We start from the raw sequence: 27,349 nt of genomic DNA on the forward strand, positions 1-27,349 counted from the left end.
CAACTTTTACAATCATTTTCGCACCACTATTGCTACTCATGCCACGTAACAGTCAGGAAGAAGGTACAAAACCCAAACATTGAACTAAAGTGTGTCATATTATCACATTACCATTCCACAGGGTAACTCGTACAAATGTGCAGTGTTATTGTTTACGTACCACCCACGACTTACCCACCTTTAGCTCGGTATATTTTCTATATAAAAACAAAATTATTTATTTCCAATAATATTAATCATAAATTAGTTGATTTTTTGATTGATTCATGCGTTGTCATCGAGCACGAGCTTGAATACAAAATTTGATGACGATTGGATGAGAAGAAGTGATCGAAAAATCGATTACCAGAATCCAAACCTACAAGAAACACACAGAGTGACTGACAAGTGTTGGAAACAGGAGAGAGCCATCGCTCTTGGAATGGATTGTGTAAGTGTTCATCATCGTAGGTAAAAGGCAACAACGATAACCCTTGTAAAACTTATACTTTATGACTTAATACAAGTTAAGTCCTTTTGATTAAAATGAAACTGATAAATTATTCATTGTCATCAAATTTCATAAATTAGTGGTGACGTGTATTAGATTTGTTTTGTTAAGGAAAGGGAGATAAATCTTGCATTATTAGATATTCGCATTAATCTTCAATTACTTCCCTTACATACTTTTTTTTCCTAGTATGCTTAAAGACACATTCATTTAGTTTTTGTCATGTTAAATTTCCACCAATTGTTTGAAACTGAACAGTCGACAACTAACACTGGTTTAACTCTTTCCTATGTATATGTGACGTAGTGTAACAATAAAAACACACGTTTTACACTTTGCTACAGGAAAGACTTTACAAAGCTACTTTATTTCATTTAATTAATGTGTACCTGTAACGCAGTTTACTTCTAGACTTCAATTCGGATTCTTGACGTGTGTTTATTTCTGTATGTTCATAACCGTATGAAGCTTGAGTCGTACCTAAGACTAAAACGAAGATTAAAATACACCCAGTGACACTCAAGTCAGCAGACTATGTTTATTACATAGAATAAATAACTTGATAAAAATCATTCCAGCCATAAGTTGCTAGTAACAATGTTGCATATTATTACAAAACATATATATCATGAATAATATCCAAGTGAAAATTATACAAAGTCCAGCGAACACAATGAATCATGAAATACATTCACTCTCAACTGAGCTGAAAAAGTAACTGCCTTTAATACATTTCAATTCCTTTCTCTAAACTCAGAGGTTTTCAGTGCATTTTCTGAACATAGTGCATCTCATGTATACAGTGTGACAGTACCAATACATTATCTACCAATAAATTATATGACCAACCTTTGATACTGGACTAGTAAGCATTTACATACAAAGTGCATTCTTAGCCTTTATAAACAAATATAAATGTTTTCATTATAGTAGCTAGTTGACCAGAAAAAAACAAAGTTAACTAATATTTATATTTGTTGGGAACATTTCTTTGCATATTTTATAAATATATTTGGATAATTGATACTGAAAATGCACAACAAATTTTTATCAACTTTCCTTATTGATTTATTGTAAACATAGTCTCCCTTACATTTATGTATTGTTTTAGCAGTGTTGTATTTTTTATATAAAAAAAAAACCTTTAATGATTCATTACAGAAAAAAAAAATGGTTTGCTTTTAGAAAACAAAAAGTAGCCACAGCGCATGGTGAAATATGATTTTTCATTTCTCTTCTAGTTTTTGAGATCTTAGTGTGACAGACGGACAGACGCATACTTTGCAGTGTGATATCGATTTTTCACCTTACGGGATCCGCTAAAAAATAATCCAAGTACTTATAAAAGTAGGTTTTATAGTCTAGGGTTAGTTTACATTTTTTAGCCAACGACATAATTCTCTCCAATTAGCCTTGCAGGATCTATTGCCTCTCTATATAACAGAATTAATTAATTACAACTAATTAACTAATCAATTGGTTACATTTTTTTATAGATTCGCCGAGATTGAATAACTGTGCAAAGTTTTCACCCAGACTGACAGACAGACAGAGTGTTGTGACAAGTCAAAAACTCGCTGTCAGAGTCACTCTAAATTATCACAGCATTAATTATTATTTTTCATTATTTATTTATTTTATTTTAATTATTTCCCCGTCCTAAACCCCAATTTCTTCACCCGCGCCACCTTTTCCTCTCCAGGCTAGACTTAGTTGACCACATTGGAGATAGCTAAGGCGCGTCCTTTCATTTATCTGCCCTTGATCGGGGAAAGGTAAACACACAATCTCTTTTGTCTTACCCGCCGGATGTCTGAAGGACGGTCGCGGTTTACACCACCTTGGTTTGAATGCAAGCTAACCCCCCCCTTTCTCCTACGTCTCTCTTTGATCTAGGAGATTACTCGAGTTAAAGGGCCTCTCGACGCTCCCATCTTAAGTCTAATTCACCCACGTGTATGATAATTCTTAGCCTAGGACATTTCCTGTGCCCGCCCACATTTTCCAGGCTTATATAAAGTAAACCAACTCAAATCAGACTCTCTTTCTCATTCAAGCTGAGCTATCGAGTCTGGACTATATCACTTATTCTCACTCCTAGAGGAATACCTGGTGGTAAGCCGAACTTAATCACAAGTTCCATCTTAATTACTCTGTGTATATTTCCATTGGATTTTATCATGTGTATTTTGCTTAGTTCATTTATATTTAATTAGTGCATTGTGTATTTCTCACTGGCGTAAGTAGAAAACATGAACATGGCTAATGTATATTTTATGTATTGCATTAATCTATTAATGCTACGTTGCTCAATTGATCGTTGATGCAACCATGTATATATTTGTACATCTTATTTTATTTCCTTTATCTCGGTTGACCGCCTTGATAATTTTACTAGCGCACTAATACTGCGTCTAGAAAAGAGTTATGAATTATCTCCCCTTTACTAATTTTACTCTTATGAGAGTTACCCCGCTTGAACGGACACACTCTCCATTCAAGCGCGCTCCATTGTTCTCGATCGACGGTCATATGTAAACATACCGTCAGGATCGCTGACCACCGCCTAATTCACCCCCCCCCCCTTTTTCTTTCTCTATCCACCTGTGTTGTTCATTTGAGATTATTATTTCCCCTTCTATGTACATTTTATGTTATTATTTCCCCTTTTATGTACATTTTGATATTGCTACTATCATCCATCTATTTTCCAAATCCCATTTGTCATCACCTCCCCCTTGTGCTCTAAAGCAATTTTACCAATCTGACGAATGCACCTCAGTCGGGGGCATCGATAAGATGTATGAGAGACATGTCCTAACTTGTCTTTATTTATCCGCAGCCTCCCTCAGGTGTCTGCCTATTTAGGTGCTTAGTGCTATTCAGCACTGTATCTGCTATCGAGAATCACCTATTGCCTATTTTCCTGCCTATTTAGATGCTTAGTGCTATTCAGCACTGTATTTGCCATCGAGAATCACCTATTGCCTAGTTATTGGATCAACGATCTATTTACCTGCATATGTGCTTAGTGCTATTCAGCACTGCACTTACCCACTGAGATCTACTCAACTCTACCACTTGGCGCTATCGGCGTTGCCCGCCTATTCGACAGCCCACCTGTCAGGCTATTAGGCGCGACGTCCCTATAGAGGCAGATCCGTGCGAGACGTCATAGCTACGCCAACCCTCTGCAACCCACTGGACATATCCTGTCAACTACGCTGCCCACGGCAGATCAGCTCTGCCCGCAGTAACATTGTGCCCACGGTAGCCGGCCACCCGCCCTACTGTGCCCACTACAGATATTAGATTTTGGGATTGAAACTCCACAAGAACTATATCACCGGCGTCCCTCTATCCGCTAGAGCGCCACCTCCAGCTGCAGAACCTCAAGCCAGGACACAGCCAGCTGCGACATCAACAGGAATACCAGCTAAGTCAGAGGACAAAGTGACATACTCTCATAGGTGCAAGAGTGATGATTAAAGCTAGTAATACTTAGAGATAGATGCAAACCCTCCCCCTTTTTATTCTTATATGTATATTAATGTAAATAAATAGTCTTTATTTTTAACTTTTGTATCTATCTTTCATTGCTTTGTCTCGTTGCGTGCCTGCTCCCGATTCATATGCTGATAAGTGGGGGTGTGATTGCTTTCAAAAATAATCATCCCCTAGACATAAAACGTACCAAACACACGTCACATTTCCCCACCTGTCACAAGTGTGTTGTTAAAAGCTCTATAATAAAAACAATCACACAAGGTAAAATTACTTTTTTAATATGATATGTCATCTGAAAAATCTGAGTGTAAATATATACAAAAAACTATACTTCTGGGCCACCTAAAATGGTTCTACCAATTATTCTATAGACCAATAATCTAGCCAAAATGTACTTAGCTCGCTTCTCAAGATTAAACTCAATGGCTTTTGTGAAAATAATCATGCAGGTGATGGGGGAGGGCCTGATGGTGGAGAGACAAAGCTTTTAGCCTTCGTAACAGATTTTACAAGTTTAAATCCCTGTGAAGACTTTTTTTTTTTTTGGAATTTGAGAAATCTTAGTACATCATAAAATCCCTGTGAATTTAAAAGCCAATGACGGACACTCACATGAGCTATTCTCACTGGTTCAGTTACTACATTAATAAAGCTTGGTCAATGATGGGTCTCCTTTCCACGTAGTATGTAGCATTTTTGTTTACTTAAAAATCGGACAGGAAGGCAATGTCAAATTATTGCCTTTCAAGCGACATTTTTACATTGGCGTATCTATCATAAATGTTTGTATCCACCAGAGGCGTGTTCACCATCTGAAGCCAGGAGTGGCTGTTGTAGATGTCGGATGCCCCGAGGTCAACGTCAGTGACAACTTCGTCTTTTAGGCGGCTAGGTTTTTTTCTTTGGTGACCTTGGCCGGTTAAGGTCATCACTTGGTCCTGAACGCTGAAAGCAGTTCTGTCCTTTAGCAGCTCCGCTAGCCGCATGTTCGACCACTCGTTGTGTCTGCTAGTGTGCCCAACATGCTTAACTGGGGGGAGCGGCGGTGTCAGAGCGTTCAGTCTTGTAGACTCAGCAACGAGGTCGTCGCCACCCCTGGACTGGGTCACAGGGGAGAGGTTTAGACTGAGTGTCGGCACCCTGGTTTCTATTGCGTCCTTTTTTATTTCTGTCTGCTTTGTGTGCACGGATTTCTTGGTGTCAATAACCTTGTGATTTAGAGAATGGTGTTGCTTGGGCTGCTTGATCTTCATTTCATCATTGTATAGTATCTCTTTATGTGTACACAAGCTTGTGTAGCAGGGAACGCCTGCAGTCTTTTCCCTATTCCATGATCTTTTAGGAGTTCCCCGCCATGGAAGAGAACTGTGAAGTAATTTATCTCCAAACTGCTCTCCCTTTGTTTCAGCTTGTTTTTCTTTCGACCTTTTACAATTCAAATGCTAAAAAAGAAAGAAAGATGTTGATAAATACAGAGGATGTATTTTTAAAAGCATTCAATTCTTAAACAAGTTTGTGAAAAGAGATAGATGTTTTCTTAACGAAGAGATCACATTTAAATGTTTATTAAATAATGATCTCATCAAATTCCTGGCAATTTTTAGCTAACACGTTTTAATAAAAGCACAATTCATTCACTCACCTCCCTCCTCTGACTAAATCGTTTACCTTAATAAAGGTATAATCCCCAAAACTTAATCCACACGTTATCAAAGTCTCTATCCTTTAACACCCAGATATTTATTTTAATAATCGCCAGATATTTTTTTCAATAATCATTTAATCTCCAGATAATTATTTCACTAATCATTTTATCGCCAGATGTTTATTTCAATAACCATTTAATTTTCTTATTGCTTGAGCCAGTCGGCAGCCTCTGAATTTAAAAATACTATCTAATTTATAACAGGCTTAGTGTTACGACACAAGACTCTTTGAAATAATAATAGACTCTCAGGTTATTACTCTATAAATACTTTAATATTACAACAAGTTATGTAAATACGAACATTTCATTTCTCTTCCTGTCAATTTCTCCCGGCTTCCCCTTTTCAACATCACTTCCATTCATTACACAAATTCGCACCATTATTCATGCACACCGCGCTGCGCTACGACCGTAACACCCCCCTTGTTTGCCAAGTTCGATGTACATCGAACGTATTTTAAATATCAAATAAAATTATAAATCACTGTTCAATATACTTATATTATCTTCATTAATTCTCATTCTTTTAAACCAGGTAAAAGCCAACAACAACAAAAAAAAAAAAAAACAGCCTCCAACAGCAATATTAAATATCACAATTCTTTACATTATTATTTTAGGTTCAAAATTACTTACATCCATCCCAATGTATAATGTCCAGGCTTCCCCAACGAACCAATCAGAATAAATCTCATAATTCACAATTATAAACTATAAGTAACTATGTAACTGTAATACTATATTTTACATTTCTAACAATGGTTTCATCAAATTCTCAATATAACACCATATATTAATATCTCGACACCTCACACATGTAACAAAGCTTCGTCAGTCCATACAGTCTTCGATTACATATACATGTAATATGTGTATATTTACAAAATGTTCCAATCTGTTAAAGATGTCATTACACTGCTATTCATTGTGTTCTCACCAAAATGATTTTACTGACATTATTCTTTTAACCAACCAATAGAAACAAAATTGACGTGGCCTAGCTCCTTTCCTTACTTCCATTTCTTTTCCTCCTTGCTTTAGGTACACCGTGATAATGTGTCAGCTATCACATTGTCTTTCCCTGGTATTGTCCTGACCTCAAAGTTATAATCCATAAGTTGCAATGCCCACCTGGCTATTCTGTTGTTCCCTAGTTTATTTGTATTAATGAAGGCCAAGGGAGCGTGATCCGTCCATAGTTCAAATTTAGCTCCCATTAGATAGAACCCTAATTTTGTTATACACCATACAATGGCTAGTCCTTCCTTTTCAATGGTGGCATATTTCAACTCAGATGCTGTCAGTTTTCTACTCACATATAAAACAGGATGTGGGACACCATTCCATTTTTGCATTAGACAGCCTCCTATTGCAATGGCTGATGCATCTGTAGCCAAAATAAATTCCTTGGTATTGTCAGGTAATTTCAAAATCGGTGCCCCAGAAAAGAAAGTTTTAATTATGTCCAGTGCTTCTTGACATTCCTCCGTCCACACTATATTTTTAGGTTTTCCTTTCTTTGTTAGATTTGTTAGTGGTTCAATTATTTCTGAAAAATTTGAGATAAATTTTCTATAAAAGTTGCATAGACCCAAAAGGCTTCTAATTTGCTTCTTTGTCTTTGGTACCTTAATGTCCAATATTTTTGATACAGTTTCTTCCAATGGTGTAATGTACTCATTTTTAATCTTATACCCCAAAAATGAAATTTCACTTAGGCCAATTTTTATTTTTGTTGGTTTCAATGTTAAATTGTTTTCTTTGATAATTTAAAAAACCTCTCCAAGGCTTTGTATATGCTCATCCCATTGCTCACTAAAAATGCATATATCATCTAAATAACAAATTGTGTCTCTTCTATGGCTGAATAATTTGGCCATCATTCTGTTAAACGTGGCTGGAGCATTTACCAAGCCAAAGCTCATCACATTCCATTGATATATGCCCGAAGGTGTCTTAAATGCCGATAATGGTTTAGCTTCTTGTTTTAGAGGTACTTGCCAGTATCCTCTTGACAGATCCAACGTGCTAAAAATCTTTGCATTTTTTAGCTTAGTAAACATTTCATTTCTCTTCCTGTCAATTTCTCCCGGCTTCCCCTTTTCAACATCACTTCCATTCATTACACAAATTCGCACCATTATTCATGCACACCGCGCTGCGCTACGACCGTAACACGGGTCAAATTCTGTGACTTTATTCAACTGTCGATAATCCACACACAATCTTAAGTTGCCACACTTTTTTTTAACAAGCACGACTGGTGCAGCCCATGGTGAACTAGATGGTTCTATCACTCCAAGTGTTAGTAGCTCATCAATTTCCTTCTGTAATGTTTCTCTATGGTGTAATGGGATCGTATATTGTGGCAGTTTATTCGGTACTTTGCCGGTTAACTTGATATCATGTTCTATAATACTTGTTTTTCCAGGTAAATCCGTAAAAATTCTTATAATCCTCAATTAGTGCCTTGATTTCTTTAGCTCTATCAAGAGAAACTCCATCCACCATGACATCCTTCCATGTTTGCCTACTTTCTGTTGCCACTGTCTCTATTGGTCTAAACCTTTCCTCTGTCTCCATTTCTTCCGTCACACAGGCACTCATTGTCATTGACTCATCTTTACTCCTTTCTTCACTTCTTTGTCTTGGTGTAAATTCTTTTAACAAATCCACATGAAATATTTTTAACCTCGAATCAATGTCTATTTCATAATCCATATCGCTAATTTTCCTTGCTACTTTGTATGGTCCCAGCCAATTTGTGCCCGAAGCATTATTGTTATCCTTATGTAAGACCAAAACATCTTGTCCTACCTCTAATTCCGTCATTATTCTATGTTCATTCACTCTGGAATGTGTTAATTCATTTCTCTCTAGCATCTGTCTATCCGTTTCTTCACATGCCTTTATAATCTGATTTCTAGTTTCTGTCACAATATCATAACTGTCATTAGTTACTACATGATCATGTGGGATTATCAAATCTTTCAATATTGTCATTGGACCTCGTGGATTTCCTCCATAAATCATTTGAAATGGTGAAAACCCTGTTATTTCATTACGACTCTCCCTGTATGCAAATAGTATTGACGGTATTGCCATATCCCACTCTTTGGGTTTATCATCCATTACTTTATATAATGATTTCTTTAGATTGACATTAAAACGTTCACAAGTGCTCTGTGGATGATACGAGGTTGTAAACCTTTGCTGGATCCCAAACATGTTCAAGAATGTTGTAGCCAATTGACAGTTGAATTGAGTCCCCCTATCTGACAATATTTCTCTAGGAAATCCAAATCTTGTAAACAACGTATATAATGCTTGTACTATATCTCTGGCTTCAATTTGTTTGAGTGGGATAGCTTCCGGCCATCTGGAGCACACGTCTATCACAGTTAGGATATAACGGTGACCCCTATTTGATACCACTGGCATTGGACCGATTAAATCAATCGCTATTTTACTAAATGGTCTATCTGGTACATCCACCCTTTTTAATGGTGCTTTTATGTTTCTTGCTCCTTTTCTAGAACATAATTGGCACGAAGTCACATTACTTTTTATGTCCTTACTAATTGATGACCAATAAAAATTCTGAAATATTCCTTGTTTCGTTTTGTGTAGTCCCAGATGTCCTGTGTGTGCTATATCGTGTCCATTTTCCATTACAAGTTGCCTGAATTCTCTGGGTACCACAAACTGGATTACTTTTTTTCCATGCCATTCAATCTCTCTAACAAGAGTTCCTCTTTCTACATAGAATCTTCCTCCTCTACCTCCTTTCTTTGCTAGTTGGCGTAACTCTGGATCATTTTTTTGTTTTGTGATAAATTTTTCTTTGTTAAATCCTATGTCTTTGATTTCAATTGTTTCTGTGTTTTCATGTTGTTCTTCATCTTGCTCTTTTTCCTTAGTTGATAACTCGAACAACTTTGCCAAATCTAATTCCTCCACATCTTTACTACAGGATCGAGTAGTGGCCATTCCACAACAATTTTTCCAAACTGCTATCTCATTTTCCGTGCACTTCTTTATGTTTGGTATATTGCCAATAATCAGATCAATTTGATCATGGTCTATAACACATGCCTCTACGATCCCGGTATAATACGGTGTTTTAATGTTCACTCGGGCCACGGGTAATCGAACTGTTTTACCATCAAACATAATACATGCTTTGTTTTTTCCAGTATATTCATGATCTTCAACCAATTTTCGGTTTATTCCAACAATAGTGCTCCCAGTGTCCCTTATCGTTCTTGCAGCCTTATTTCCTACAAATGTTTGAAAACAATCTAGACTTCCCGAACTCGACAATAACGACAAACTTTGATCTCTTCCATTTCTTCTGCCGTCATATCTTCCCTGTCTGTTTCCTTGATATCTTCCTTGATATCTGTAGCTATTATACTGGCCTTGTCTACTATCTATTTGGCTCCTTCCTTGTCCTCTAAACCTATTCTGTCCTTCATATCTAAATCTTCTATTGTTGCTATAACTGTCTTGTGTTTCTCTAGCTCTATTAAATGCTACTATTTCTTCAATATCGCTACCTCTGTTTAACTTTTTTTCAGGATGTGCCACTTTGTAAGCCCTTATTAATTTTACAATCTCATCTACAGATTTTGGCTTTCTCTCCAGCAGGAATATTTTTAGTTCGTCCTGACTCTCATAAATGACTTTATCCAGCATAAGAAATACCTTTAGTCCATCAAACGTCTTCTCTATTTTTGATGACTCTGTCCAATTGTCAAAGTAGCTATTCATCTTGTCTAAAAATGTTTGGGGATCCTCGTTGGTTTCAATGGTGCAATTAACATATTGTTGACGATAAAACGCCTCAGTTTTTCCAAATGTTCGTAGTAATTGCTCCTTTACTATTTGGTAATTATTCTGATTCATGCAGATCTTTGACGGTACCTCCGCTGCAAATGACTTCGATAACAAAAATGTCCATTTATCTTCAGGAAAAGCCAATTCTTTCATTTCAATTTCAAACTTCTTTAAGAAAATATCTATGTCTATTTTATTCTCATCAAACATTGTACCTTTATATTTTGCCAATTTATTTCCAGACACGTCATTTTTCTTTCCAGTACCTTCATCTTTAGCTTTTCCTTTTTTTATTTCCAACTTTTCTTTCTCTATGGCTAACCTTTCTTTCTCCATAGCTAGCTTCTCTTTCTCAATTTCTTTATCCGTAACTAATTTCTCTTTACTGATAGCCAACTTCTCTTTCTCTATTTCTTTATCCATTGCTAATTTATCTTTATCAATAGTTAACTTCTCTTTCTCTCTTTCTTTTTCCATGGCTAACTTCTCTTTCTCTATTTCCTTTTCCATGACTAACTTCTCTTTCACTATTTCCTTTTCCATGGCTAACTTCTCTTTCTCTATTTCCTTTTCCTTGACTAGTTTCTCTCTTTCTATTAATCTTTCTTGTACATATTTTCTCAGCTCTGCTCCTTCTAATTCCAATAGTCTCCCTTCTTCTTTCAAAGCAACTATTTCAGCTTTATCCGCCATTTTTAATTTTTCTTTATCGAGTTATCTGACCATATCCATTAAATATATTTGATTCTCATATGCTTAATGCCTGGACCCAACAATGTTCATATCTAAATGTAATGTAATGAACCAAACGTTTAATGTTATTCGAATACAAATATGTATCTACTTCCCGGAATACTCTTCTTCCTGCTGGTATAACTGCCAATGCTAGTGTATATTCTCCGCCGGTGATATGAATCTTTCGTTGTTTGTTTATATGCCGTGGTCAGTGTATATCCGTTAGTCCTAAATGGGCACTGTTCTCCACCGTAGTCAAAATTCACTAGTGTTGCCCACGGCAGTGCTAATTATCGTACAAATTTCCATTAATATTGAATGTTAAAGGTTATTGTTGAGAACTATGACCCGCCAGACCAATGAAGATGTACGTTTTCACATTGGTGAATGTAGAGAATGGGCCGTCATAATAATTATAATGATATAAATCTAGATTTAAATGTAAATCCAATTGATTAATTCAGCAATAATGTTTTTAGTTAAGTTTCAACTAAAGGTTTATGTTTACCAGTGAGTCTAGTACATAGCTTTAGAGATTTAGATGACGCTAACTTTCTCAATCTTAATAGATCTAGAGATCTAGAGATTTTGTTACACTTTGTAGTACTAGTAATACCTCAGTAGACAGGAATTAGATACCGTTATAACGCAGGTCTTGCCTTTTCCGTTGGGCGCCACTTGTTACGACACAAGACTCTTTGAAATAATAATAGACTCTCAGGTTATTACTCTATAAATACTTTAATATTACAACAAGTTATGTAAATACGAACATTTCATTTCTCTTCCTGTCAATTTCTCCCGGCTTCCCCTTTTCAACATCACTTCCATTCATTACACAAATTCGCACCATTATTCATGCACACCGCGCTGCGCTACGACCGTAACACTTAGATTAGAATAAACGCCATTAATATTTTGCGATGATATGAAAATTACATATCAACAATATGGCAGTCAATGTGATGATTGTATGTGCAACGTATGCAGTAGTATTCTGAGTTAGTGTTTCAACAGGAACTATCTTTGTAATCTTGTTTTATGTTTAACTTATTTGCACGTCAGGTTTTGTTCTCTAGGTCATTGACAACAGATGAATCAATCAAACAATTAACCAGTTCGTTAAACAATTAGTCGTAATTAACTAGTTTTAATTTGTATGGACTCTTGTCAAGGCTATTTTAGATAGTGGCACAGTGGCAAAACACTTCGGCCTTTCATCCTGGAGGCCAAAGTTCGACTTCAGACTCCAGCAAAATTTCTTTTTTACGTTACTTACATCAAGCCACTCCGTCAGGACGGTAGTCATGTGATACAATCAACATAGAAGCAATTTCTAGCCATGCGCATCGCGTAACGATTTAAAGACGAATACTGCCGATGATACGATCGTCTGTTCTATGTACACAAGAAGCAAGGCAGTGTAGTAGATTATGCGGTGATTAACTTCGGATCATCACTGTATGCGAGAGATTAAGCTTACGTTACACTAAGCCGAGTAAGATCCTTGGGTGAACTAGAAATAAAAGACCTAGTCCTAGACTACAGTAAGCTAATGGGAGATAAGCCTTGCAAGAGCAAAGCGTTAGCAGAACTGGCAAAAACGAGATCGGTATAATGAAAATATTAACTCTTTCTCTCCGTAATTATTTACCACATTTTGGTGGAATCAAAGTTGGTATCGTCAGTTAGGAGAGAAAGAGTTAATAAGAGACATAGCAGATTTGAAGATAATTACTTCCTAGTCCAAACCTCCCGCAGGACGACGGGGGATGGGAGCGGGCAAGGTTTGAACCCTGGACTATCGGTAAATCTGAACGACAGTCCAGCGCACAAACCGCACGACCAGGCAGTCATCCTGATATTCTGTCTGAAAATATTGAAACCTGCCTTGTTTTGACCTATTTGAGGGGACTACTTCCGGGTCCGATTCTGAGTTAGTGTTTCAACACGAACTATCTTTGTAATCTTGTTTTATGTTTAACTTATTTGCACGTCAGGTTTTGTTCTCTAGGTCATAAACAATAATAATATTCACATCACTTACAGCGTATGAAAGCGGCGCATGACTGCGGGTCTGTGAAGTCCTTTCGGAATCTTGAGTCGTAGTTGTGAGTCCGGTTGAATCGCCTGTACTGGAAGAGCCCGATGGCGTTGCGGGCGTGTTGTCTCGAGTCTGCAAGTCTTGCAATGTCTTCAAGTCATAACGCTTTGGTATATGTGGTAGTGGCTCCATCTTGTTTGACATAAAAAAAAGGAATGTATTATTTTTCAAATTTCAACACATGAAGCAAATGTCAATTTTGATTGCTAATTTCAAATGTTCAAAATTTTATATTTATCCCGAAAGCATTTTATGTTTAGATTTTCAATAAAGCAGCAAGATTAAAAACAAAACGTGCAAGAGAAACTAAATTACATTTATATAGATACTATCTATTAGATCTATTAGATAGATGATACTTCCAGCTCCACCAAAGGGGGGACAGGGTTGAGTTGATGTGAATTGTTAACGGTGTCTTGTCACTCCCAAGAAGTAGCACTTACTTACTTCGGTGCTCCCGCGCAGTTCGGCGCATTTGGGGGGGGGGGGGGGGGGGAAGCTATCTCCACAAAGATCTGTCACTGGCAATGTCTGAAGCCTCATCCCACCTGGTGTCCAATGTTCTGAGGTCCTCCATGAAAGTGTGGCGCCAAGTTATTCGAGGACTTCCCTGTTTGCGCTTTCCTTGTATTGGCCTCCATGTCATCGCAACTCTTGGTATGCGTAGTTCATTTTTGTCGGAGAACATGTCCTGCAAGCCTCACGCGGGGCTCTGTCACAACCTCGTTAAGTAGTAGTAAGTAACTTTATATTAAAAATGTCGATTTGCCCTTTGACCTCCTCTAGTGATGCTGATGTTCACATTAAATACTATTTTAATAAAATTTTTCGTTTTTGATATTGAATCTCGCACTTAATAGAGACAACAATTTAGGCATCATTTTGCATTTTCAACTAAAACAAAGGTTAATTTAAGAAGCATCTTTCTATCTAGACATTACACTGATTGTAATTGACACGCGCTAAAGCTGATCTTTTTTGTTAACATACTACATTGCCTCCAACAAAAATTTCATAAATGTGTGTGTGTATCCATTAGGCGGACAACTGGCTGACTAGGGAACTAGCACTCACTTTTAAATGTCTTTGATTCCGAAAATTAAGAATGAATCATGAATGCAGTCTTTTACTTGGATTTTTTTTTATTCGGTAATGCGGCCAGTGTCAGGCATGTCAGAAATGATTATTCTCCCCCACCCCACCTCCCAGGGAGAAAAGTCATGCACACTATTGTTGGCATCACGAGAATCAGCGCTTACCTTCAAGCTATGTGGGACTCCACGGTGTGTCTCGTGAAACTGGAGGCACTGCTGTCTCCATGTCCAGTCGCCATCTCTGGGCGTATCTATGACGTAAGTACCTACAGACAAAGAGTTTACAATAGAGCTGGGGTAAAGAAGCTTTCACTTTAGAATTAAGAACTTTGAAAGCTTCATTCAATGACGACTCTTCATCATGAAAGTAAAGAATTGGGCTGGCCTGAAAGAAATGGTTCGGAGAAATGAGAAAATAACAAGACCAAAAAAAAATGTTTCTAAATATTTGAAGGGGGCGTACATATTTAATTATGGCCTCCTGATGAGTGAATACAGCTAATGTTAAACAAGACTATCGCCAAGAAATAAATAAGTTAGTACATTAATAATAATTAATTAATAAGTTTCTACATTATGAAAAAAATGATGAAAAAATAATGGTTATATTGATCAACGATTATATAGTGAAGTTAGAGTTATGAATTAAAAATGTTAATCTCAGTATGATAATTAAGAGTTTTGGACCTAAAAGTGTTCTAGATTTATTCGTATCTTAATTAAGTCGGACATTTCATAGTGGATAAATACAATGTATTACAAGCCAGTATACAAATACGATAATACATAGGATTGTCATGCTAAATTCTTAGACAAAAAATATCTGTTATCAGAGTAAATTTAGCCACTCGTTTTGTATTAATTTGGTGAATATATTGTACAAATGTATTTGTCTGTATGCGATAGCTACCGACTACACGAGTGTAAGGGGGAAAGTTGGTAAGATTCGTTGAGGTGAATGTATTGCGTTGATTGCCCAAGAATATGAATATCTGGTTCAGTAGTGTAGTGGTCATCACGCTCGCCTCACACGCGAGAGGTCCTGGGTTCGATCCCCAGCTGAACCAGCTATATATTTTGTTATAATTAAAAAAAATAAACGAATAAGGTCAATACTGTTTAGAGCTTTTTCAAATTTTTATTTGCCAAATCAAGTTATCAATTACTGTCAAAAAGATAACTTTTGTATTAGTTTTTGCAAGAACTAGAATATATATGTATATATTACAGGGACAATAAAGATTATTATTATTATTATTATTATTATTATTATTATTATTATTATTATGTTAGAAACGAACGAGTAGTCATTCTCTGGCGCTGCCAGGGTCGAGTTTCGTTAAAGGGAAACAAAATTCATCGTAGTCCCTTTAACAGTTTCCACTGAGGAATTTTCTGACGATATGGCAGGTCTGCAGCAGTACCGCCCTCTGACAGGCAACGAGGATGTTCCTAGGAATGCTAAGAGCCTTGAAGGTGTCTGTGAGGTCAGTTGTTATTATCCCCTCGGTTGATATAACAATGGGGTATATTGTTATTTTGGACGCTTAATCTCCAAGCCTCAGTTTTTCTTAAATTATGAGACAGTAGTACGGCGATGTCGATAATGGTAGCGAAAAGAAGATCCGGGCGATTGAAATCTACCGTTTTGTCGGTCAGAATAGGCCTATCCCAGTACAGCAGATGTTCAGTAGACTTGAGAACCTCTTGTGGCGAGTATTTGTAATAAGGAGGAGTGTCCTTACCGATGAAATTGTGCGTTAAAGCCAAGTGTTGGTATATTAAATTTGCAACTTGGTTATGGCCACCTAGGTAGGCTGATTCTGATAGTGTGTTCAATCGACTCGCCCACATTTCCACATTTTCGGCATTTGTCGACAACATTGAGTTTCAGGATATGTTAATTTTTTGTCCTGATTACGCTGTCCTGTATTACTGTAACAAAGCCTTCTGTTCGGGGTAGAGATGACCTGCTTTGAGCCATGTTAAGGAACCAGCCTTTTCGATGTTGCCCCCATGTAATAAAACAGGGAATTTTCCGTGGAGGTTTTTTTCTTCGGCATTGGCGAATCTCATGCCCTACGTCGTCCAAACCGACATTGACATCAGCATTGTGTAGGTTCAGAGGGGTTGCTTCTGTGTCATATTTGCGTAGGAAGGAAACTAATTGATTGCTGGAGGCGAGCAGTTTTGATCGTACTTTTAAAACTTGCATCTTACACAATTTGAAGATGTTCTGCAATCCACGACCCCCATCCTTCCTGGGCAGGTATAACCTTATGGTGGAGGACTTGGGGTGTAGGCATCGAAATTTGGTTAGTAATTTTCTAGTGAGTTTGTCAATGTCATGTAGGTCGGTGTCAGTCCATTTGATCACACCGAACGTGTAAAGGAGCACTGGGACGGCCCAGCTGTTTATTGCAGTGATGAGGTTACTGCCAGACAGTTTACTGTTGAGGATTTTATTAACTCTTTCCTTATATTTGCCAAGAAAGTCCTCTTTTAATTTCTTATGGTTTATCTTGGCATTCTGGTTTATTCCAAGATATTTATAAAGAGAGTAGATATCAGCTTTGTACAAAAAAATACCCTTAAAACTTTTAAAAAGTAGTAGAATTCCCTTTCAGATCTTGCGAGATGATGTAATGGTCATTTTTGTATGGCCAACGGTTAATGAGGGTGTCCAGCACAATGACCAACTGCCATTACTTTTCCCCATCTAATGTCAGGTACCAATTAGACTAATAATTAGACTAATTGGATTGTCTCAGGGGTGTCCTAAAATTATTATTATTATTATTATTATATTAAGTTTTAATAATCCTAATTATATTGAAATTGTGGAAAACAATTGACTGACAAATGGATGTGCATGTAATTATTTTTCTTTTAAAGTTTAGTGTTTGGTTACAACTTGTACATTTAATGGCGGTGGGCGATAGTCTGTAATGAGTTTAAATGTCATGAAAGAAACGTTGTTTTTTTTTATAATGAGAAATATTTATTTATTTATTTATTTTAGATTTACTCGACGGTCTTCATTTGACTTATTTCACACCACATTTGAAATACTCAACACTTCACTGACCTATATGAGGAAGGACGGGTCTCGTGGCTTCTCTCATAGAAGCAAATCTTTGGACTTCCGTTTTCCCCGGCTGATGATTCTTTGGAACTGACGACGTGGTCATGATTGATCACTGACCCCTATGGCCGTACACATCTTTTGATGACATCATTTACTTCATTTACTCTTCAATAATAAAAAAATGTGAAATGAAATTAAAAGACAATTGAACTTACGCAAGGATGTGTAAGGTTTATTTTGTTTTCGCAAAATACTTTTTTTTTTATACCACGTTTTTGATTAGTCTCTTGAAAGTGGTATTGTTAGAAAAAAATCTGTTTCGCCTTTAAAAAAAAAAAGGGGGGGGGCTGGACAGAAGGGGTTAGAGAAGAGAGGGAAAGAGAAAGGATGACGGGAAGAAAATATACAGAGAGAGAGAGGGGGGTGAAAAGGAAGAGAAATGGAGAGAGAAGAAAAGAGAAGGGAAAACTTAAGAAGGGTGAAGAAGAAAGAGTGAGAGAGAGATAAAAAAGAAAAAGGGAGAAAGAGAGAGGGAGAAGAGAAGCAAGGAAGAGATGAAGAGAGAGGGGGGAGTACGAAGAAAGAAATGTTTTTGGTAAGAAAGAGAGATGGGGGAGAGAGATAGAGATAAAACAGTTCCTACCTAAAGTTTGGTACGACATTAGCCTACTCACCAACCAATCGAACAATTCTACTTCCTGTAATTTCGACTCAAAAGAAACTGTATAAAACTTCTAAGAATCTAAACATTCTTACAGTCAATGTTTCGAGAGGTTTAATAAAGCCTCGTTTTTCCGTTAAGCTAAATTCTTGCGCAAGCAAAAGTAGTTCAAAGTTCGCGCGTATTTTGAGAGCTTGAATTTGTGGATGCACTCCGTAGCTTCTAAATGTCTGCTTCAACATAAGTTTGAAAACAAAGTGTAGGCTATCAAATATTATCTTATCTTTTAATTAAAGCATAGTCTTAAAAGTGTAGGGATTCGGGTTTGAATCTCGGTGAAAACTGGCATTTTGAATATCAGGATTTTTTAGTCGCCCCTGAACCGTCCAATTAGTCTAATTATTAGTCTAGTGGGTACCTAGTTGGGGAAAGGTAATGACAGTTGGTCATTGTGCTGGCCACACGACACCCTCGTTAACCGTTGGCCATACAAAAAATGACCTTTACATCATCTGGCAAGATCTGGAAGGGGATCTGAAAGGGGAATCTGAAAGGGGAATTCTACTACTTTTAAAAAGTTATAAGGGTATTTTTTGTACAAAGCTTATATCTGTCTGTCTGGTACAAAATTGTACACGTTTTTTCCCCACTTCCCATTCTCGAATCAAGTTGAAACTTTGCACGATTATTCATTATCGAAGACAATACACGGATCAATAAAAAAATTAACCAACCGGTCAATTAATCTGTTTATATATTTGTTTTTATAGGAAATAAATCTTGAAGTTTTGTGAGATATGACAATAATTGTGTGGTTCTTTCCCTTATATAAGCTTAGGTATTTTTGTTTATTTCGCTTGTTTTAAATGTTATAACAATAATCTACACAATTAATATTTATTGATAGACTTAATTATTGCATTCTCATGTGATAGATCAAGTCAAGATCAAATTAAAAACAAAGCAATTTAAAAAAAAAAAAGTTATTCCAAAAATTATTGATCGGCTATGTCTATTCAAACTAACTATTCCGGAACTTATACAAATCGGTGATATTGAATCCGATTTGGCAGGCTTTCAACTGCACGCTGTTGGCTAAAGTTTCCGTAGTAAAGTGTGACTCAGTTTGACTACAATGAAATCTTAATGTGTGCATACAAACAAAAAATTGGAAATTTGAAATGAAAAAAAAAAAAAAAGACTTTGTTATACAGTGTGCAATCATTTTTCCATTTCTGCCGTTTAAGTCTAACAATTTTTTTTAATGTTCTGAAAGTAGAAATGTTTAGATCACAGACTTATATATACTATATACGTCTATGGTTTAGATATTCTATTGCGATTTCAATCAGTTTAATAAACATACACAATTATTTGTTAGGTTTTAAGAAATGGTATTTAAAAAACTGATTTTATAAAGGGACGTAATCTATAACACTCTCATCGATAGTGGTGAAGTGTTGTGTTTGGGTATTTATAATGTAATATGTGTCAAAATATATTTGTGTAATTAGTAAGGTTTGATGTATTTTAAAAACAAACATTTTATGTTTGATAAATCATAGCATATGAATTTTTAAAAAATGCAAACTGAACTACTACATTGTCGACTCGATATCTACAATAAAAATAGCCATAATCTTTATGAAACATTGTAGACACTTCTAACCGGCAAACAATGAGAAATGTAAAGGTCTTCATGAATAAAAAAAAGTAACCATGGTTCAACTGGGGGTCGAACCCAGGACCTCTCGCGTGTGAGGCGAGCGTGATGACCACTACACTATTGAACCCGTTAACCTTTCGCTAAGTTAATGTTTAGCAATTATCTGCAATAAATCATACACCCGGGGATGAAATTAAAGTGGGAATTTCAACAATCGAGCAGAAATAAAATATATAATTAGGTCTCAATTTGTTATAGTAATTATAAGTTTAATATTTATTATTTATAAATTTGAAACCTTCTGCCAAATACCTCCCCCCTTTTTTTTTTCAGAGGCGGCCTTAGCAGTGTGAGGGGACCTGGGCGAGTGTCATATGCAGGGCCCTGAGTGGTAAAGGTAGACCATAGGCCTATATATAGGATTATAGGCCCACTATATACCGTACCACATCACGCTAACAGACTCATCCTCACTAACTCTTGTTACAAGCATAGTGCCTTTCGTAAGTACTGTACTATTGGCTGTTTGACTACATTACATACTGTATTGTAATTGTTCTGCATGAAAGATTTTGCCTGTAATGGTTAGTGAACATAACTAATGATCCAGAAACCATTGCATGAAGATAATTTAACAATCCAGATACTACTAATTTCTTCTAAACCCGCTGGAGTCAGAAAGCAACTATTCATTACAAAGGAGAACCAGAACACTTGCAATGAATCTTTTACCAAGTTGAACGAATCCTAGTTAATACGAACTGATCTGGCTTTCGAAGCAGGCGGTGACAGAGAACCAGGCGCGAGGCCTGGAGAAGTTGCCCACTTGCCATTCCCTAAGGCCGCAACTGCTCCCCCTCAACCACGGGTTGGACTCAGCATGTTATCATCCTAATGGTTACTTAGACTTTAGACTTAGGTTCTTCCGCGCCCTTCGGCGCATTGGGCAGCAAGCTTTTTCCACAAAAATCTGACACTGGCAATGTCTGAAGCCTCCTCCCACCTGAAGTCCACTGCTCTGAGGTCCTCCTTGTGGCGCCAAGTTATACGAGGACGTCCCTTTTTGCGCTTTCCTCGTATTGGCCTCTATATCATCACAACTCGTTGTATATCTAATATAAAAAAGTAATACAAATATTTCCACTCGCACTACACATTAATTTGACGATTGATTCAATATAATTTTAAAATACCTCGGAGCTATTGTCTCCGATGAGGGAACGAAACCCGAACTATTTGCCCGAATAGCACAGTCCACAGCAGCCATTTCAAAACTGAAAAAAATAAGAAAAGACAAAGGCTTAGCCCTCGGCACCAAAATCAGACTGAGGCGCTCCCTGGTCATGGCCACATTTTTATATGCTTGTGAGTCTTGGACGCTGACTGCAGAGCTAGAGAGGATCCTAGCAATGGAATTGATATGCTACAGAAAGATCCTGGGTATCACGTTCAAAGACCGCATCACAAACCAAGAGATTAGAGACAGGGTTACTGCAGCGATCGGAACCCATGATGATCTGCTAATTATAGTGAAAAAACGCAAGCTCAAAATCTATGGACATATTACAAGATCTTCGGGGCTCGCAAAGACCTTCCTTCAGGGAACAGTTCCAGAAAAAAAAAAGAAGAGGCAGACAGAGAAAGCGATGGGAGGAAAACATAAAAGAATGGACGGGCCTGCCATTGAAAGAGGTTCTAACTAAAAGAGAGAGGAATGGAGAAAGACGGTCGACAATTCTTGCATGGTGCCCCAACGATCCAACAGACTAAGGGATAGGTAAAGGTATCTTCCTTATAACCGGTTCAATAGTGTAGTGGTCATCACGCTCGCCTCACACGCGAGAGGTCCTGGGTTCGACCCCCAGTTGAACCAGAAGTATATTTTTTTTTTACACTACCATATGAATTTTATTGAACATACACGTACTTTTAAAAATTGTAAGTACATTATTTTTCAATACTTACTCTTAATACCTTATACTTTCTTCATGGGTGAAAGAGGTAGATAGAAGGTGCAAGTCAGGAGACTCCCGAAACTGGAAGGGGAAATTGATAGACTGTCCCCCGAATGTCGTGGACTTGATCCTCATACAGACCTACTTCTTTCTTGCCTCTATTTCTTTGATGATGATTGTTTTGATTCCTTCAGATCCCCATAATGGCAATTTTTTAAAATGAGATCTGATCTGATTCGGATAAATTTCAATACAATCCAATCCTATTTAAATCAGATTCATTCCAATCCAAACAGATACACGATACAGTCCAATTTGATCCACTCCATACCACCAGATCCCCAAGCTGGTCATTTTGCTGTTTCGATGACTATCAAATCAGATCCGATACCACCATCGGTTTCATAGAAGAGGTTTTTTTTTTTCTGTGTATTTTTTTTGTTGTTGTTGTTCTTTTTTTTTTTTTTACTTGTTATAACATTGTGCATCGTAGGTCTACATATATGTGGTCAATATTTAAAATCCTGACATTGTGCAGAGAACGGAAGGAATCGTGTGGATGAGTTTCATACTGTTTTCAAAATTATCTGGAGTTAGTGCTTTACCTCCCCTTTATCATCCGCTGTCTTGAAGAAGGGAAAGCGAAAAAGCGAAAGAGAGAGAGAGTAAAAAATATGCTTTTAAATTTACCAAATATTTCAAATAAAGAATGTATAATAAAGCCAGTGGGTAGGTCCAAGTAGCCTGGCTTTCCATAAAGGAACAAACTCAAATTATTATATAGACCATGATCTACCATTAGGCTTACCGATGTAATGAATTAAAACTTAGCCTATGATCTCTTTCTGTAAACTTTGTTTGCATTACTAAAAGGTGTATAGTTGCGGAGCCATTTACATATTTGTCCCACCAGTTATAAATTTAATCAACTTGATACGAGTGCGTGTAGACACGGGACTTCACTTTCTCAGCATTTTATTTTCATTTACAAGTCAACGTTACACACAATAATGATATTGTGAGATGCGCAAGAAAAGAGAGAATTTATTTTTTTACATGTGCTTTCTCTCCTTCAGTCTCTTTGTCTCTCTTCCTTATTCTCTTATTTTCTCTCTGTTTTTTTTATTTCTTCTATTCTCTCTTTCTATCATTTCCTCTATTTCTCACACTTCTTTCTTTTTCTCTCCCTGTTTCTTCTTCTCTTTGTCTTGTCTTCTTTTTGTCTCTTTGTTTCTCAATTTCTTTTTCTCTCCATTTGTCTTCCTTAAAATAGTACTGTATAAGGGAAAAAAATGTGTTACTGAAATTCTTGAATCCTGTCGACCTATTGATTCATCATTAGTCAATGTGGTTTATGTGTTGGACTGGACAGAATGCGTTTTGTAATAATAACTGGATTAGCTACGCTTGAGTTCACTTCCGTCTCTGTGAATATTTCACGTTGGGCTCGACTTTCAAACAACTTTCCAGCTTTGTACGAACACAGAAGAATATAGGCCTACACTGTAACTGTACAGAACAGAAAAGTTTCAAAGAGTTGAGTCTGTTGTTATGTAATAACACACCCCAGTATATAACTTTTTGAAAAACATACCAACACTTCCTTTATTTTGTACACCGGAAACACCAAGAAATTATAGCTATTTTTAGGTTCCCCACAATGTATGAACATCTCCAATATATAAAACAAAAACAAAACAATAATGAACGGTCTAGCTTTACAGAACATTTATTTCGTAACTTTGGATTCCAAACATATTATAGATATATAGGCAAAAACAAAAACAAAGAAAAATTGTATTATAAGTTTAAGAGTTGTTTTTTTTTTTCGTTATTACATTTTTCACCCCCACGCCGCTGTGGGAGTTTACATCGCACCACAAAAGCCCCAGCTGGGTAAAGGGTCGCAAAGAATTTTTTTTTTCATGGTTGGGATCCTCCAATGGTTAAAGTTTGATAAAAAAGAGAAGTTCATATTGTCTACGTGTAGGTACATTAACAGTCCCGAATAGGAATTTCGAAGCAATTCATGAAGCGATATTATGATTTAGTTAACACAGCTAGACAGGTGTTTAGAGGATAATTCTTTCTTTTTTCTTTCGACAGCTTGTCTGTATCATTAAGCTTTTATTGCTAACTAACGGTGTATCAGTAGGCATACTAAGTAGATCCTGTCACACAAGTGCGGTGGCTTCTGGACCGGGGGTCCCGGGTTCGAATCCTGGTGAAGACTGTGTTTTTTATTTCGGAATCCTTGGGCGCCACCCAGCTCTAATGGTTACCTGACATTAGTTGGGGAAAAGTAAAGGCGGTTGGTCGTTGTGTTGACCACATGACACCCTCGTTAACTGTAGGCCACAGAATTAAATGACCTTTAAATCATCTGCCCTGTAGACCACAAGGTTTGAAAGGGGAACTAACTAATAGTCTCTGTGGCATTTTACGTCTCGAGAGACGATCTTTTCCCTTTGCAACTTCTTGTGTGACTAAAGAGGCCAATCCTTGATACACAGCTGCGATCGCAGGTTGGGCGTCGCGTTTGCATACATCCGTATAACGTAAAAGTGGGCGACCAGCGGCTCTCCTGCCTTCTATTAGATCGCCATACAGGTTGTCCTGTGGAAGTCGACCTACTGGCATTCTACGAACGTGGCCAAGCCAGAAATAAATATCTACCTCCAACAAAAAAAAAAGGGGGGGGGGTAAATAAGTAACTAGCATTAAACACCGGCTTAGCCCGTTAATTTGTACTCAGGGTATTTTTCAATATCCTGGCCAGTACCCCACCCTTTTTTTTTTTTTTTTTCAACCTACGATTTTCCAAATAGTTTTCAGATCAGAACCTCCCTCCTTTTTTCACTTCCCATTAAACGGCCCACATTTTGACGCGTCTAAAAATATATTTGCAGCTTTTCATTTGCATGGGGACTAATTCAACTTTAACCACCACTTCAGTCTAGTACGATTTCTTTCCCTTGTTTGGGATACCAAACAAAGTAATTAATTGTCCATAGTTAATTAACTAATTGGTTAATTTTTTTTATTGATTCTTGTGTTGTCAGGTAAAAGAAATAATTGTGCAAAATTTCACTTTGAGTCGAGTTTGGATGTCGGAGAAATAACGTGTACAAACTTTGGCCAGACTGACAGAAAGACAGACACACAGACAGACAGAGTGATTTGATATAGGCTTTTAAATAAAAAATAATAATAATGTGCAAATATACCTGAAGTCCTGATCTGGAAACAATTACACAATTCGTCACAAAAGATCTTAAACTAGATATAGAACTAGTCAATTGTTACCGTTCAATGTTTCGATAGAAAATCACTACTAAACAATCCACTAAAGAGAAACAACAGTTTGAACCTTCACTTTCTCGTACTTTAATTAGCCTACAGTCTACAATAACAAGCAACTAGTTAATATAAAAGTAGTCCTACATTTCATCCACGGATTACAAAAGTATATTGGTTATTTTAATCTCATATACTTCCAGTAGCACTGAACTGCTGACTGACTTAGGCACAAGAGATCGAATATATTATAAGTATCAGCTGTGAAGCGGGGGTTGTATGTTATAATACTTGACGCACCTGCCTCCTCTTCGTCTCCTCAAAGAGACCGATTCTTCGACCATAAACGTCTCGTCTGTGGCCTCTAATTAGAGTTCATTAAGAGACACTCCAAACGTGGTGGAGGTCAAACTTAAGGTTAGCTATTGATTGTATTGTCCCCCTTTCTGTTCGTCGCGTTCCTTCTATTGTATGCTATTACAGGACTTCATGACACAAAGAGATGATTTAAATAACTTGAGTATCCAGTTACGCCCTCGGGACAACGTTGTTCCCCTTCTCTCTCTCTGTCTCTCTCTCTTTCTCTCTTTCTCTCTCTCTCTCTCTGTTTCTCTCTATATTTTTTTTCTCTCTTTCTTTCTCTTTTTCTTTTCTTTTTTTTTTTTTCTCTCTTTTTCTCTTTTATTTTTTTTCTTTTCTCTCTCTTTCATTCCCCCCCTCTCTCTCTCTTTCTGTTTCTCTCTCTATTTTTTTCTCTCTTTCCTTTGCCTCTCTCTCTCTCTCTTTTTCTCTTTTTCTTTTTTTCTCTCACTCTTTTTCTCTCTCCCTTTTCTATGTCTCTCTCTTTGTCATGCTCTCTCTTTTTGGTCGCTCTCTTTCTTTCTTTCTTCTCCCTTTTTTTTGTCCAAACACACACAAATGTACACACACATAGACACAGAGATGTACACACATAGACACAGAGATGTACACACATAGACACAGAGATGTACACACATAGACACAGAGATGTACACACACATAGACACAGAGATGTACACACACATAGACACAGAGATGTACACACATAGACACAGAGATGTACACACACATAGACACAGAGATGTACACACATATAGACACAGAGATGTACACACATAGACACAGAGATGTACACACATAGACACAGAGATGTACACACACATAGACACAGAGATGTAGACACATAGACACAGACATGTACACACATAGACACAGAGATGTACACACATAGACACAGAGATGTACACACACATAGACACAGAGATGTAGACACATAGACACAGACATGTACACACATAGACACAGAGATGTACACACATAGACACAGAGATGTACACACATAAACACAGAGATGTACACACACATAGACACAGAGATGTACACACACATAGACACAGAGATGTACACACATAGACACAGAGATGTACACACACATAGACACAGAGATGTACACACATATAGACACAGAGATGTACACACATAGACACAGAGATATACACACATAGACACAGAGATGTACACACACATAGACACAGAGATGTAGACACATAGACACAGACATGTACACACATAGACACAGAGATGTACACACATAGACACAGAGATGTACACACACATAGACACAGAGATGTGCACACATAGACACAGAGATGTGCACACACATAGACACAGAGATGTACACACATAGACACAGAGATGTACACACACATAGACACAGAGATGTACACACACATAGACACAGAGATGTACACACATAGACACAGACATGTACACACACATAGACACAGACATGTACACACACATAGACACAGAGATGTACACACATAGACACAGACATGTACACACATAGACACAGATATATACACACATAGACACAGAGATGTACACACACATAAACACAGAGATGTACACACACATAAACACAGAGATGTACACACACATAGACACAGAGATGTACACACACATTGACACAGAGATGTACACACACATAGACACAGAGATGTACACACACATAGACACAGAGATGTACACACATAGACACATACATGTACACACACATAGACACATAGCTGATAACTAGAATGTTAGAAAAATTCAGGTCACTTGGTTGGCTTTGAATATAGTATGATTTAGTGAACGGATTATCTGGTTTTGCTTTTAGAAGTATTACATACATAGACACAG

General features: G+C 37.1%; 1 protein-coding gene and 3 non-coding genes across 6 annotated transcripts; 2 read left to right on the forward strand and 2 right to left on the reverse strand.

The window, feature by feature from the left end:
• Positions 1-1,014: 1,014 nt before the first annotated feature.
• Positions 1,015-25,567, reverse strand: LOC106056191 (uncharacterized). Of its 3 annotated transcripts, XM_056006876.1 has the most exons (5): positions 25,075-25,567; positions 17,566-17,730; positions 14,643-14,743; positions 13,327-13,515; positions 1,015-5,439 (listed from the first exon to the last, which is right to left on the reverse strand). In XM_056006876.1, exons 2-5 carry the CDS (start codon positions 17,666-17,668, stop codon positions 4,732-4,734), a joined length of 1,101 nt encoding a protein of 366 aa, XP_055862851.1. In that variant the 5' UTR covers positions 17,669-17,730; positions 25,075-25,567; the 3' UTR covers positions 1,015-4,731. The 3 variants fall into 3 exon arrangements, with proteins under 3 accessions (XP_055862851.1, XP_055862850.1, XP_055862849.1); XM_056006875.1 differs by lacking the exons at positions 13,327-13,515; positions 14,643-14,743; positions 17,566-17,730; positions 25,075-25,567 and adding an exon at positions 6,007-12,163 and having other exon boundaries at positions 1,015-3,350; positions 3,472-5,439; XM_056006874.1 differs by lacking the exons at positions 13,327-13,515; positions 14,643-14,743; positions 17,566-17,730; positions 25,075-25,567 and adding an exon at positions 6,007-12,163.
• Positions 15,472-15,544, forward strand: Trnav-cac (transfer RNA valine (anticodon CAC)). The gene has a single exon. It is a non-coding gene; the product is annotated as a tRNA-Val (tRNA).
• Trnav-cac (transfer RNA valine (anticodon CAC)) lies at positions 19,947-20,019 on the reverse strand. Its single transcript has one exon. It is a non-coding gene; the product is annotated as a tRNA-Val (tRNA).
• Positions 21,693-21,765, forward strand: Trnav-cac (transfer RNA valine (anticodon CAC)). Its single transcript has one exon. It is a non-coding gene; the product is annotated as a tRNA-Val (tRNA).
• Positions 25,568-27,349: the final 1,782 nt, after the last annotated feature.

This window comes from Biomphalaria glabrata, chromosome 12 (assembly GCF_947242115.1).
Source record: "Biomphalaria glabrata chromosome 12, xgBioGlab47.1, whole genome shotgun sequence".
Classification (NCBI taxonomy): Eukaryota; Metazoa; Mollusca; class Gastropoda; family Planorbidae; genus Biomphalaria; species Biomphalaria glabrata.